Source organism: Bison bison, unplaced genomic scaffold, assembly GCF_000754665.1.
Source record: "Bison bison bison isolate TAMUID 2011002044 unplaced genomic scaffold, Bison_UMD1.0 scf7180017864135, whole genome shotgun sequence".
NCBI classification, from domain to species: Eukaryota; Metazoa; Chordata; class Mammalia; order Artiodactyla; family Bovidae; genus Bison; species Bison bison.
In genome coordinates this window covers 1633870-1649764 of record NW_011494707.1, presented here as the reverse complement: position 1 = coordinate 1649764, position 15895 = coordinate 1633870, and the positions used below count along the sequence as shown (strand labels likewise).

Genomic DNA, 15895 nt, shown 5'->3' with positions numbered 1-15895 from the left:
CAGCTCCATATGAAGTTTCCAAATGAGTCTAATCACACGAGTGACCTAGCAGTAGTGACAATAGTGAGGCATTGTGCTTTGCACAGCTTCTTGAGCAGCCACTAGTCCCAGGAAACAAAGCTAAACAGTCTGAGAAGACTGTTTATGAGACATGTTTGAAACATCCCCAGGGATTTTCCAAATAACTGGAGTAAACTATCCCAAAGCTTAGACTCTTAGGACAATAATAAGCATTTGTTACCTCCTGGTTCCTATAGGTCAGGAATTCAAATGGGGCACAGCAAAACCGACTTGGTTCTTCTCCTCAAATTCCAGAGCCTTGGCTGGAAAACTCAGAGGCAGGGAACTGGAATCATGGAAAGACTCATTCTTTCACTTGTCTGGAGGTTGATGCTGGGCGCCCTACTGGGACCATCAGCCAGAGCATCGACGTGATGCTTCTCCAGGTGGCCTGAACATGATTCCAAGAGTGAGTGCTGCAAGAGATAGAGCCAGGTGGAAGTCATATCATCGTTTATGACCTATGGTTGGAAATCATCCAGAGCCACCTCTGCTGCATACTATGGGTTCATTGGGAAGGCATGTTCATTGGGAAGGCATGTTCATTGGGAAGGCATGTTCATTGATGGAGGCATGTTAATGTCACATTATAAGAGCATATGAGATGGGAGTTTTATATATATACACACATATATATATATATATGCACTTATCTTTGGAGAATATAATGTACCACAATGTTGAAATAATTTGGGTGCCTTACTTTTATACCAGGGGGTGGAGGTGGGGAGGAAAGGCAAGAGGTAGGAATATATGGTTATTGTCATAGACCTGGGGAAAATTGAATTACCTCTCAAATTTACAGTTTTATGTATTCTCAAGCTCTTGGTATCCTAGTCAGTTTGGGCTGCTCTAATGAAGTACCATAGCCTGGGAGTCTTATAAACAACAAAAATTTATTTCTCACAGCTCTGGAAGGTGGGAAGTTCAAGATCAGGGTGTCAGCATGGTCAGGTTCTAATGAAGGCCCTCTTCAGGGTGGCAGACTGCCTTCTCATTTTCTCCTCATGTGGCAGAAAGAAGCCAAGAGAGCTCTCTAAGGTCCCTTTTAAAAGACACTAACTGTTCCATTCATAAAGTCTCTACCCTCATAATCTAATTACCTTCTAAATGCTATGTCTCCAGTATCTTCACATTAGGGGTTAGGGGCTTCAACATATGAACTTGGGGGTGATATAAACATTTAATCCGTCATACCTGCATTTATTCTCAATCTTTAGGCTGTAAGAACTGCTATACACACTTTACATTATAATGACCCACAGTTCTCAGTGTCTTTTTTTTGTCCCAGCTCCTCCTTCAAGCTTCAGTTTATAATTCCCCTCCTTAGTAGAGCTAATCTCCCCTCCCCAGGGGAGTACTTTCTGATTCTACTCCTTGCCCTCTTTGCCAGGCTCACAGAATTTAAGACATCATTTTTGTAACAGCTAAATACTTACATGATTCCCAGTTGACGGTAGTTAATATCAAATGTTGGTGGGGCAGTATTTAATATTCTATTCTCTGATGTTCTTTTAAGCATCTAGTATTTAAGTGTAAATTTTAAATTATGTCTAGAAGTATCTATTGACTTACTGTAACTACAAATCCAAGATGTAGTAAACATGCTCAGAAGAGCTTGCCAAGATGTTACTTCTAAGAGCCTATTAAGGAGCTTTAATATTTTATTTTGGATTATGCAGATAAAGTTTATAAACAAGATTGTTAAAAAATAACAGGGATGAGAAGGCTTACTATCTCTTTATATCTGAGTAGAGGGAATAAAATGGGAGTTTATATCTCCACCAAATTAGTTGAGGACTGGGGCCATTCCTATTCTGTCCAGGTTAATATAGAGCACCCCCCCAACCCCGCCTGCAACCCCACATCACTTCTCAACAATGATCAACATCTACTGAGAGCTTATCATGGACCAGCCACTTTACATACATCATCTCACTGAATTCTCATCCTGAAGAGGATATCATTATCACAGTTTCACTAATTGTGCAAACCAGTGGCAACACTTGGATTTGAACTCATCATATCTGTCTAATTCTAAAACTCACATACTTTGAACCACCCCACACACTCTGTCTACTATGCTATGGTAGGTCATGTGCTAGAGCCTTGTTAGGGTCAGCAAGGAGCGTACCAGGCAAGCAGCCATCTACCAGGACAGGGCTCTTATGGTTTCCCTACTAGGAATGGCAAGGTCAGAGTTCAAATCCTAGTTCTTCTTTTTTTTGCAACTTTGAACAAGTCACTCTCTTGAATCTCACTTTCTTCTGTTTGAATCTATACATTATATAATATATAATGCATGTAATGAGCATTTACTCTGCATCAAATCCTAGTTCTTTTTTTTTTTTTGCAACTTTGAACAAGTCACTCTCTTGAATCTCACTTTCTTCTGTTTGAATCTATACATTATATAATATATAATGCATGTAATGAGCATTTACTCTGCACTAAGCACTTTGGATTAACTAATTTAATCATCATATAAATTAGATTCTATTATTACTCCCATTTTATCGAGCAGGAAACAGAGGCTTGGAGCAATTAGGTGGCTTGCTCAAGGGTCCAGAACTAATGATAGAATCAGATTTAAATTCAGGTGTGGCTTACACTCCTAACCATGCAGCATAATTGTCTCTGCTAACACTTTTCTCATTTGTCTTGTTAAAATGAACAAAATGATATATGTGCAAGCATTTTTGTAAAAGTTAAGCATGAAACAAACGTTGTGTTTCTGAGCTGTTTTTAGTCTGGTTATGGTAGGAAAATTGTGCTGGAAGAGGGGCTCTGTGGAAATAAATGTCCCCATAAATAGAGGAATCTAGAATTCTGGCGCCAGCACCACTATACTCTCTGGAACCAAAGACAGGCAGCCAGAATGCTGTATTATTAGATAGTTCCACTTAACAGCATCCATTTTGTTCAGCTTTAAGAAAAAGTAAATCATGGTTAAATGTCTTTCCAAATCTCTTTAATTATAGATTAGCCTTGTCAATCTTAATAAAATTGTGCCTTCTGTTTGAGGTTTATATATGGGAAAGTGCTCGAAAGTGATTACTTTTATTTCCCAATCACATCATTTAAAAAATTCTTATATTCACAGCTTGATCCCTTTAACTCTATTCTTACTCACTTTTAATCTGACTCTTGTCTAAAACTAAATTATGGCTCCATGATACTGAACAGTTTAGATGTCACATTAGTGACGTGGTCATTGATTTTACATTTCTGTCCAGGTAAGTTGATTTTAAGCAGAAACAGTGCTTAAGAGGCCCGAACACTAAAAAAAAGTGCATTTACTTTCAAACAATCTGCTTTTATTATTATAATAAGATGAATTTTTAAGAATTAAGAAATCTTCAAGATTCCTGATTCTAAAGAATGCTCTTAATTGATGGTGAACAGCATCACCATCATCACCAGCATCACCTATTTTCTTAATTAGACTTAAACTTAATTAAAAAGTAGTACTTGCCTAAACTATATAGGGAAAATCTAGTCTATAGGAAATATAAGAGAATCCTAACTCCTCAAAATATTAACCGGAGTTTCAATTAAGAATGAAAAAAATGGCAGTGGAGAGAGTTCCTTGATTATGCAAGTTAGGAAAATTCTACTTTATATTGTTTCCTTTTTAGAGAATCACAATGTACTTAATTCAGGCTCTAAAAACTCCTGAAGCAGTGAGACATAATTTTTTATAACTGGGCATTTCCCAAACTTACTTGACCACAAAATGCTTTTTCCAAATAACAATAACATACCATAGAATTCATGCTCTGTAAGACTTTGGCAGTTTATTACAATTGATTCTGAAATAAAAATGACCGAGGCATGTGACCAAACCACTTCAACTTCCCAAGATGGGCCATGCTGAAAAGTTCAGCTACCTATGAATATAATTTTTTACCTAGAGATTAATCTCTTCATTAAAATTTATTTCATTGAAGTATAGTTGATTTACTATATGTTAATTCCTTCTATACAGAAAAGTGATTCACTTATACATATATATATTATTTTTTCATATTCTTTTCCTTTATGGTTTATCACAGGATATTGGATATAGTTTCATGTTCTATATAGTAGGACCTTGCTGTTTATCCATTCCACATACAATAGTTTATATATACTAATCCCATACTTCCAACCCATTCCTCCTCTACCCCCTCCACCGCCCCCTCCCCAGTGAATTCGGTGATGTAGAATAACATATTCAGGAAGATCCCCTGGAGAAAGGCATGGCAACCTTCTCCAGTATTCATGCCTGGAGAATCCCAAGGACAGAGGCTAGCCTGGTGGGCTACATTCATGGGTCGCAAAACGTAGACATGACTGAGCAACTAACACACACAAAGAATAACATATTGATGGAAAACACACTCTAAAAACCCTACAAATTGAATTTAGTGTTATTTATTTATAACACATCTTATTTATTTATCACATCTTATTCCAGAAAGAATTTGCTGTAACCCATAACACTAATAGAAATGGTGAAATATAATGGAATCAATCAAAAAATCAATTGAATGATAAAACCAAGGCCAAATTAAGTAGAAATAAATATGGGGCAGGGGCAACCAAGCACAAATTATACAACTAAACTTTAAATTTAGTTCTGCGCTCTCCAGCAACCAAAACCAAAAAGGATTTATGGCCATTTACATAATTACCATGATGAAAAAAGAGAAAGCTTTGACAGGTTCATAAGGAAAACAAGGCTTTTTTGGACTGACTGCTAAAAGGAATCATTCAAAAGGGAGAATTTCATAGAAGATAGAATGCTTCCAAACTGTTTTCCAAATTCAGTAACAAATTTATGTGGCTAATTCTGATAGCATTTCCAATGATGATAAAGCTCAGGCCAAATATTAAACTCTGCAAAGTTAATGGCTTCCATTTGTCTTTGGCTGATTCAGGAAGACAAGTTACAGATCTAATAAAGTCATGAAAATCCGACAACAAATTAGCTTTGTACTTCACCATTTTCAGAATTAAAATAACTGGCAAGAAAAGATAATGAGCTCTTTTTAGTTAAATAATAATAGTTAACACTTATATAGAGCTCTCTATGTGCCAAGCAGTGTTGTAAGCACTTTATATGTATTCATTCATTTAATCCTCATAATTCTATGAGGTCAATATTATTATACCATTTATTTTACAGATGAAGACATGCAGACCCAGAGACTATGTGCTTAAGGTCACAGAGCAGTATTAACACTGTCTGCTTGTCACTTGCAATTGAGGCCAACTTTTCCATATGGATGGAAGCCAGTCTTTGGCAACAGAGTGAAGAATACTATTCTCTTCAATCTATACGATCAGAGGAATCATGTGATTTGTCATCTTTATGTCCCTAGAGCTGGAGAAGGTGTTTCAGCGGCACTGTATCCGTCAAGTCCAACCAGGAACACAGACCATCCTGGGGACTTAAAACAGAGAGAATGAAATACAAGAGACTGGTTACACAGCAACAGCTCAGAATCCTCAGGGGATGGTGAAGTAGCCTGGTGACTAGCGACAGAGGGAAGGAGGAAGTGTTCTTATGGGAGTCTGGGTGCTGGGGTGGACCACCGCAGACCTATGGGAGCATGTAAGAGCTGCCAGAGCCCCCACCTCGGCTTCTCCCTTCAACTGCCCTCCATCCTCCCACTGGCTGAACCCTGCCAAATCCCACTAACAGAAAAAGGCACCCTCCAGCGATCAGCCCACCTATGTTATAAGGCAGCCTTCCTATGATATAAGGTAAACAATCCTGTAAATTGAGGTCCGGACCTAAAAGTAAAAATGCCCAAGACTGGCCCAGATATTAAAGTTAACATGTAAAAACTGTGTCTTCCAGTAGCTGAAGCTAAAGGGTTTCAGAAGGCAGGTCACTGTGTAGATACAGGCCTGTTCTCTAAATTCCTGGTCTAGAGACGCTGCTGCTGCGGCTAAGTTGCTTCAGTCGTGTCCAACTCTGTGCGACCCCATAGAGGGCAGCCCACCAGGCTCCCCCGTCCCTGGGATTCTCCAGGCAAGAACACTGGAGTGGGTTGCCATTTCCTTCTCCAATGCATGAAAGTGAAAAGTGAAAGTGAAGTCACTCAGTCATGTCCGACTCTTAGCAACCCCATGGACTGCAGCCTACCAGGCTCTTCCGTCCATGGGATTTTCCAGGCAAGAGTACTGGAGTGCGTTGCCATTGCCTTCTCCCTAGAGACGCTAACAAGGGGGAAATATTCTTTTTGCTTGAAAGAATACATATGTAAAATAATTCATTCTGCAGGTAGCAAAACCATGGTATTGTTACTCAAGAAAGGGCTACAGGTTGAAAATATAAACAGAGTCATACACTTAGGTAAATTAATTCCATAAAAACACATTTAGCATTTATGAGGTTCAAGTTGCCAAGGCAAAGATTCCTACATGATGTGGCCATGGCTTTCTGGAGTGCTGTAAGCTCTTCATAGATGTGCTCCCAACTCTGATGGGTCCATTTTGTCCCAATTGAGCCCCACACATACATGGTGATACCTGTCCCATGGAATGATGAACAGAATGGGTCCTATGACTCATGATCAGCAGTATAAATGTTCCTGCAGGAAGAAGAGTGGCCTAACAGCGAATCTCACAACTATAGCAAGATGATGTGTTGACAGGAAAGGAACAAGTGAAAACTTTCAGTAGCGCACAGTCAAGCAGACAGGAGCATAGTAGACATTCAAACAGCATAGCAATGAGGGGAAGGTAGTGTGCAAGCAAGGGGAGTTCTTCAAGTGAGCTTCCCAAAGTACTAGTCAAAATGGCACCAGTTCACAGAGAGATGGAAAACCACTGCTCCACAGGGGCCCAGACACAAAGTCTACCGCCATAAACAGGTTTCTAAAAACCCCAGGGTTAACATATGTACCCAATACCTAAAATATGAAGTAGAGAATGAGAACTGTCACAAATGGGAGATAATGTTAAGAGGATTCTGAGAAGAAAGAGATAACTTCCAGCTGGGGTCACTGGATTTGGAGATGAGTTTTATAAATTTTGGAGAGGAAGTGACATTGGAGCTGTGTCTTATATGTATATTTTTAATTGGAATATAATTCACAATGCAGTGAATCATATACACACACACACACACACACACACACACACACACACATATTCCTCCTACTTGAACTGCTCTCCTACTGACCCCTCACCCCCTCCCACCCTCTAAGTCATCACAAAGCACCAGAGCTGAGCTTCCTGTGCTTCACAGCGGGTTCCCACAAGCTGTCCGTTTTACACATGGTGGTGTGTGTATGTGAATGCTAATCTCTCAATTTGACCTACAGAGACAGAAAAAGAGAATTACTGGTGGAGGGCACAGCAAAAGGGAAAAGACAACACTGCTAAAGCAGGGGGTTTGGCTGCTGTCTCAGGCAGTCATTTATTGAAGTGAAGGATATAGGAAGGAAAGAGTGAAAAATCAAGATGAAAAGGAAATTTAAGATTACACCTAAGAGGCTCTTTAAAAATTCATTGTTGCATAAATCTTCAATGAAAACTGTTAACGGCAATTGTGGATATTTGACTACATTCATTATATTTTAAGGCAAGTCTCATTGAAGAGTTATCCCATGCCATTTTACATTAGAAGCAGAGTGCTGGGGAGATGGACCACAGCCCTGCCTGGGGACTAATGGGAAGCTCAGAGTCAGTGCCCCAGTCCTGCTGCCCTGTAACTATAAGGTCACATGCAGGATCCTGAGCAAAAACACCAACCTCACACTATCTAGGGCTACAGAATATGTGAAATGTGAAATATGTGAAATATGAGAATATGTGGAAGGAGGTATTAACAACCAATTTCTCCTTGTAATGAAAGAGAGGCAAAGAATATATTACTAGCTTCGAGTTAAAATAATGGAGTGTAAAAATGTTTCACCTTATGAAATTATTTCATTGTATGAAATAATTTCATGCTATCTGAGTTTTCTGCCAGTGTGAGCATTTGGCTGGTACCTCAGCTTACTGACAGATATATTCTAACTTCAACAATCTGACCATTTAAAAAAGTATGAGTGAAAAAGAAATTTATTCAGCTGACATAATTGCAATTCTAATTTCAGATCTTCTTGGCCTCACTAAATATCTCTCATATTTACAGTTTGATTTTTATATCTCCAGCAATAGAAAAGTTTGCCATGAGAAATTAACTGATGAATTGTTATGAAGCAAAATTAAATATAGACAGCTAAGTCACTGACAGTTTCCTGTATTCATTTTGTGTTTCAGAACCCAGTATATACTTCTTTTCTCAAGCATGTACCATTAGCATATCAATGTGAATTAGATGACTTAGTTCATGTAAAGAATGTTACAGAGTGAAGGAGGGGAAAGGATTTTTTTTGTTGTTTTCAGAAATGCATACAAAAATAGCTGGCCTATCACATTATTACCTGAACCATTATTAATGGGTTACCGAAAGTGGCCACAAAAATGACATAAATAAAAGCTTTATGTCCTCAGAAAAATTTTGTACTTATGGTCTAGAACAGAGTCCAGCTCTGTTTTCCTTATAAATGGGCTCTTAATACATCGGATGTTGGTGGAGGGAACACAAGTATTTCCCCCAGGGGTTCCTTTGGCCTGGTGCAAGTCAGTGAGATGGTACGAGACTTCTCCATTCTTTTTAACCAGAATTGGATTCACAAGGCTTGGATCCCACTTTCAGCACTGCCAACAACTTCCTCTGTGATTCGGATGTTTTAACCTCTCTTCACCTGGAAAAAGGTATAAATGATGATTTCAAACCATTTCATAAGAATGTAGGAAGGAGAGAACACAACAATGCATGGGGAAATATTTTGAAAGCTGAAAGGCCAAATACAAATGTAGATGTTATGATTTTCCTAAGAGCCTGAATACAACCAACCTTTTGTTTCTAGTTTCAAGCATGGGAGGAAGACTTCTATTTCCTTTTGTGCCTAAATTGAAAAGATACAAACCACCTTGATGCTTTTGAATTGTGGTATTGGAGAAGACTCTTGAGAGATCCCATAGACAGCAAGGAGATCAGTCAATCCTAAAGGCAATCAACCCTGGATACTCATTGGAAGGAGTGACACTCAAGCTGAAGCTCCAATAATTTGGTCACCTGATGCAAACAGCCAACTCATTGGAAAAGACCGTGATGCTGAGAAAAAGAGAAGAGGGTGGCAGAGGATGAGATGGTTAGAAAGAATCACTAACTCAATGGACATGAACTTGGGCAAACTCCGGGAGACAGTGAGGGACAGGGATGTGCTGCAGTCCATGGGGTGACAAAGAGTTGGACATGACTTAGCGACTGAAAAACAACAACAATCTTATTTTGACTTTTCGTCTACTTCAAGCATTTGGCTTGAAGAAGCCTTTGGTGGGAAAGCTGCCAACTGATAGAGCTGAAAGGAAATCCAGACTCCACTCCAAGTCTGGCTAGTGTAGATGGAGAGAAGAGAAAACAGTGCTGGAATTTCCAGTCTCCGAGGAAAGACTGAGTAGGACTGCAGAGGTAACTAATCACGCAACCTGTTACAGACCCTACAGGGAACCGGATTTGGTTTAAAATCGAACAACATTGAGGCATGACTTGACTCTACTTAAAGCTAATCTTTAAGAGAGTCTCAACTCTTGAGGCAGAAATTACACAGGCTTTGCCTCAAGCATGAGATGACGTGTGCGAGTCTTCCCACCTGGGGAACTGGTCCCTGTGAAGTTTCCCCTGCCTGGAGAACATGGTTTCTCCTAGTTTTGTCCTTTCTTAAGGAGCTCTTTCTCAGGGAAAACTTTGCAGCTGACACCCCCACCCTACTTCAATCCAGATCATGTCCAGTGTGAAAACTCACAGATCCTGCACTTCTTTTTTTTTTTTTCTTGGCTTCACTGGCAAGGTTTGATCTTAGTTGCTCCAAGCAGGGATTGAACCCTTGTCCCCGGCAGTGGAAGCTCAGTGTCTTAACTACTGGACTGCCGGGGCAGTCCCTGCATTTCTCCTTTATAATCATGGATCTTTGTTCGGAATTAGTGATTCATTAATTTGACTGATTAGCTCTGTTGTTCTCTCCCCTACCCCCACCTCCCCACCCCCAGCAAGCTTCCTGAGGACAGGGAACCGTTTGATTTTATAGTGTGCCCAGAACAGAGTAGAATGCTCAGTTCAGAGTGGGCCCTAATTAAATATTTATTAAATGAGTGATGAAAGCAATATGATTTGAATGTCAAAGCAGAATATTTCAGATCACAAATCATTTCTAGGTAGACATATTTATGCAGATATACACTATTTACCATAAAACCCTCAATGTACAAGGCCATATTGCACAGGAGGGAGACCATGAAACGAGGACATTAATGAATCAACTTTAATAGCAAATTAGTAGTAAGGGGAAATGCTGCACATCCAAAAAGGGGGTTCTTAGAAACCGGATGGTTTACAAGGTCCTAACTGGCCATGTTTAGACCTTTTAAAGGAGGGACGTGAGAAGAGCAGAGTTACTGCTTTCCAGGTTTGAAGGCACGAACTCACAGCAGACCTCGGAGAGAAGTTCCCTTCGGGACCAGGTACCATATGAGACAACAGAAAGTTGCATGATGGGCCACCCTGTCTTTCTCTAGCTGTCAGGACACTTCCAGAAGCACGTGCAACAGCAGCCAGTCTGCTTGTGTTCTTTTTACTTTCTTCTGTTCTATAAAGTTGAAAAATATGGCTTACTTGGCATTCATTCACATGAATGTAAATAACAAGGAAGATAAATTTTTCAGAAAATATTCTTCAAGCACCACAGCAAGACAAAGCAGTTAATTGTTCTTAAACTTGATTAAGCTGTACTCCAAGAGACTGTGCTCTTTGGATAAATTCAGTTCCCATCTCCCTTCCCATCGGGTTTTGTTTTCTTTTTTAACTTTTGCACACACTTATTTACACACAGTTTGGTGCCAATTTTCAACAAAATAAGGTTTCTTTTTAATTTCTATATTGTGACCTTCTTTTATCTTTCAATTATTCTATGGAACATACAATTAAATTCCATCTTCCTCACTAAGTGGCTTGAATTTATGACTTCCTGGGAGCTAACATATTTATTTGTGTGTTAGACAAATAAAAAGAATACGGATGGTGAGTAGTGAAGATCATGGGGGTTTTTTTTGGTGCTTTTAAAGCTATAGAGTTTCTTTTCTTTCCTTCAAAAGGTTGTACACAATAAATTACATGGCAAACAAAAATGAATTAAGTGAGACTGAGAGATCAGAGAAGAAATAAAGAGGCGCCAGTTTCTGTGGAGGGTCTTTAATGGATAATGCTTTGGGACTATCAATTTGGAAAGAAAAAATCAAATAAAAATCCATTCCATACTCATTTTGCAGACCTCATCCTTTTCTTTATTTTCATAGAAGTAACTCTGCCAATATTCTATTGTATATAGGATCATATTGTTTTCCTACTGTGTCCTAATATTCTGCAAACAAATTCTAACTCTCTTAAAGGCAGACAGAAATTAAACAAATTAAATGCTGTTTGTTAAGTAATTTCAAAATAAGGATAAGCAGGACACTTTCACTTACACATTGTCAACCATACAACTTCCCCTTTACTTTCACCATTGATCCTACTATGACTAGCAGAAATCCTAAAAGATCAGATAATAAAAACCCAAAGAGGTCTTCACATTTTTTTCAACTTTGTACTCAAAGCCCATCTCAAGCTATGAACTGCTTTCATCCTTGAGATTGTCTGAAACCCATTAATTTTATTCTTCCTTTGGGGAAGTAAGAACAAGCCATGAGCAGAGAAGAAACTGCCATTTGTTTCCCTCTGTGGAATTTCTCCTTTATTCCATTTAGTAGCAGCTGGGGCTGAAGACATGGGTTTATTCTATGCTGGGGAGGAATAATTTATTTCTCCATGATGGTGAGTACCTAGCAGAGTTCCTTGAACACAGAAAATGTTCAGTGCAAATCTGGCAAAAGAATGGGTGAATGAAAGAATAATACAATTTTCATTGTTTTAAAATGAATCATTTCCACGCTGTTATCTTACACAGTTTAAAACCCCTTGTTACCTAGTCTTTACAAAATAGGTTTTTGGCTTCCATATAGAGAAACAAGGGCTTCCCAGGTGGCACTAGTGGTAAAGAACCCACCTGCTAATGCAGAAGATGTAGGAGAAGTGGGTTCAACCCTGGACTGGGAAGATCCCTTGGAGGAGGGCATGGCAATCCACTCCAGTATTCTTGTCTGGAGAATCCCATGGACAGAGGAGCCTGGCAGGGTAGCAATGAATTGGACACCAAAATTAGAGACACCAAGGGAACATTTCATGCAAAGATGGGCTCGATAAAGGACAGAAATGATATGGACCTAACAGAAGCAGAAGATATTAAGAAGAGGTGGCAAGAATACACAGAAGAACTGTACAAAAAAGATCTTCATGACCCAGATAATCACGATGGTGTGACTGCTCACCTAGAGCCAGACATCCTGGAATGTGAAGTCAAGTGGGCCTTAGAAAGCATCACTATGAACAAAGCTAGTGGAGGTGATGGAATTCCAGTTGAGCTATTTCAAATCCTGGAAGATGATGCTATGAAAGTGCTGCACTCAATATGCCAGCAAATTTGGAAAACTCAGCAGTGGCCACAGGGCTGGAAAAGGTCAGTTTTCATTCCAATCCCAAAGAAAGGTAATGCCAAAGAATACTCAAACTACTGCACAATTGCACTCATCTCACATGCTAGTAAACTAATGCTCAAAATTTTCCAAGCCAGGCTTCAGCAATATGTGAACCATGAACTTCCAGATGTTCAAGCTGGTTTTAGGAAAGGCAGAGGAACCAGAGATCAAATTGCCAACATCCACTGGATCATGGAAAAAGCAAGAGAGTTCCAGAAAAAACATCTATTTCTGCTTTATTGACTATGCCAAAGCCTTTGACTGTGTGGATCACAAGAAACTGTGGAAAATTCTGAAAGAGATAGGAATACCAGACCACCAGACCTGCCTCTTGAGAAACCTATATACAGGTTAGGAAGCAACAGTTAGAACTGGACATAGAACAACAGACTGGTTCCAAATAGGAAAAGGAGTACATCAAGGCTGTATATTGTCACCCTGTTTATTTAACTTATATGCAGAGTACATTATGAGAAATGCTGGGCTGGAAGAAGCACAAGCTGGAATCAAGATTGCCGGGAGAAATATCAATAACCTCAGATAAGCAGATGACACCACCCTTATGGCAGAAAGTGAAGAGGAATTAAAAAGCCTCTTGATGAAAGTGAAAGAGGAGAGTGAAAAAGTTGGCTTAAAGCTCAATATTCAGAAAACTAAGATCATGGCATCCAGTCCCATCACTTCATGGCAAATAGATGGGGAAACAGTGGAAACAGTGTCAGACTTTATTTTTTGTGGCTCCAAAATCACTGCAGATGGTGACTACAGCCATGAAATTAAAAGACGCTTATTCTTTGGAAGGAAAGTGATGACCAACCTAGATAGCATATTGAAAAGCAGAGACGTTACTTTGCCAACAAAGGTCCATTTAGTCAAGGCTATGGTTTTTCCAGTGGTCATGTATGGATGTGAGAGTTGTACTGTGAAGAAGGCTGAGCACCGAAGAATTGATGCTTTTGAACTGTGGTGTTGGAGAAGACTCTTGAGAGTCCCTTGGATTGCAAGGAGATCCAACCAATCCATTCTAAAGGAGATCAGTCCTGGGTGTTCATTGGAAGGAATGATGCTAAAGCTGAAACTCCAGTACTTTGGCCACCTCATGGGAAGAGTTGACTCATTGGAAAAGACTCTGATGCTGGGAAGGATTGGGGGCAGGAGGAGAAGGGGACAACAGAGGACGAGATGGCTGGATTGTATCATCAACTCGATGGACATGAGTTTGGGTAAACTCCAGGAGTTGGTGATGGACAGGGAGGCCTGGCGTGCTGTGATTCATTGGGTCACAAAGAGTCAGACAGGACTGAGGGACTGAACTGACTGACTGAAGCAACTTAGCGTGCACGCATAGTAAAACAAACTATGGCAGAGAAATATTGTGGCTTTAGGAAGGCTTAGAAAGAAGGATCTGTGCTCAACTAAGCTTCACATGAAGTAGCTTTGTCTGAGTGACACTTCGGAGCTTCTCCAGGAGGAGGGATTGCTTTGGAGTGTGAAGCAAAAGTAAGGTGCTCCCAGATGCAGAAATATTTAGAAAGTTTTCATTTAGGAGGAGGAATGAAATGTCTAAATCACCCAGCACCCTTCACCTTGTTCCATAAGGTTATTAGAGAGATACAGTGTGACTTACTCCGAGAGAAATCTTTGCTTTTACTGACCTACAGTTTTGTGTGTCTCTATATTCTTTCCTTTGCTTTTACTTTTTTCTCTCGATGACTACGGAATTTCCTGTTTGGTTTCTCTACAAGGGACCAAGTGTTTAGCGGTGAGGGAATTAATAAATCCTAAGTCTACAAAGATGACTGTTTCAGACAGCCTTAATAAAAGCACAAGTCCCTAGCTTCTTGATGGTGCCACTTTCTTTCAAGAAGCTGCTGAAGGCCACCACCCAGCAGACACACGGTGTGAAGGACCGTGTAACTGCCTTCCCTCCCTTTTCGACAAGGTGCTTAACCAGGGAGGGAGTGGTGACTACGCGACCCCATGCGCTAAACTGGAGCACAGACTCCCTTAAAGGCAAACTTTGCAAACAAAAATAACCTTGAAAAAGACCCTTAGATTCATACCAATGCTCAGAACGTTTCCAATTTCCCTTGACATTTCACGGATGTGTTACTTACGCAGCAGGAGAGGCCTCCTTCCATCCCAAACCCAAATCCCTGTTCTGTCCCTCGAGCGCAGTGGGGACTTGTCGGATGAGCCCTTGGGAAAATAGGTTCCCCTTCTCTCCTTCGTGGCGTCAACTTGGGTCACCTTGGCCGAGTCGTCCCTGTCCCTCTGGGAATACTTCCGTGGTGCCGTGACCTTAGCCTCTTGGAAGAATTCTCTACGTGCTCTGGAGATCTACTGGGGGTACTGGATTCCCAGCCCTCTGGATTTGCCTGAAGGGAGAACCATCCTGCGGTCCCCAACCCCCCCAAGCTCTGGGACCGCGGCGGGGTTGAGCTAGCCTTTATTGGTCATCATCCATTTTTAATCAGAAAGATCACAAGAAGGAGGGTAAACGAATCCCAGTCGCAAGTCAATTTAAATAACATTCCTGGGGAAATTCAATCACTTAAAACTGACACACCTACGCTAGCAAGAGCCCCCGCCCGTGTGGCTGGGAAGAGTGCGACTGCTGAATTAATCAAGATCAGGGGGCTCCCAGGCTGCGCGCAGAGCGTTAACCCTTCCAGCCCCGGAGAGTATCAAGAGGGGCTTGGACGAGCGCGGCCGGCCGGAGCCAAGATGCCCAGGGCAGCCCCACGCAGGCTGCCTCTGCCATCTTGGGCGGTTCCGGACGCCCAGCGCCCGTCCGGGGCGACTGGAAGCACGGGGTTGAGGTCAGAAGCTCAAGAGGCAGTTCGGGCGGCGGGAAGCGGCCGCCTCCCGCAGCTTCGGCGCGCCTCGGGCTCCTCCTTCCGCCCAAGCGTGGCCGAGTGAGCACTGCTCCGGCCGCAGGTAGCAGGCGCGCGGGAGGCGGCGCACAGGACCCGATCGGAGCGCCAGGGGAGGGGCCGACGGACAAGCGGACAGACGGACCTCCCGCCCCGGACCCTAGCGACGGTACGCGCCGGCCATGTGGGGACCCGGGATCACGGCCGAAGGCGTGTCGGTGGCTCCCGCGCCGCCACCGCTGCTGCCGCTGCTGCTGCTGCTGGCCCTGGCGCTGGTGGCG

General features: G+C 41.4%; 1 protein-coding gene across 1 annotated transcript in view; it reads left to right on the top strand.

Annotated features, from left to right (window-relative positions):
- The first annotated feature begins 15796 nt into the window (after positions 1-15796).
- The window catches only part of LOC104988540 (chromosome unknown open reading frame, human C3orf80), an 833-nt gene continuing 734 nt past the window's right edge, over positions 15797-15895 (top strand). The window contains exon 1 of the mRNA XM_010839899.1: positions 15797-15894. Within this exon, the coding sequence (XP_010838201.1) occupies positions 15797-15894 (98 nt within the window). The remainder of the gene's footprint in view (position 15895) is intronic.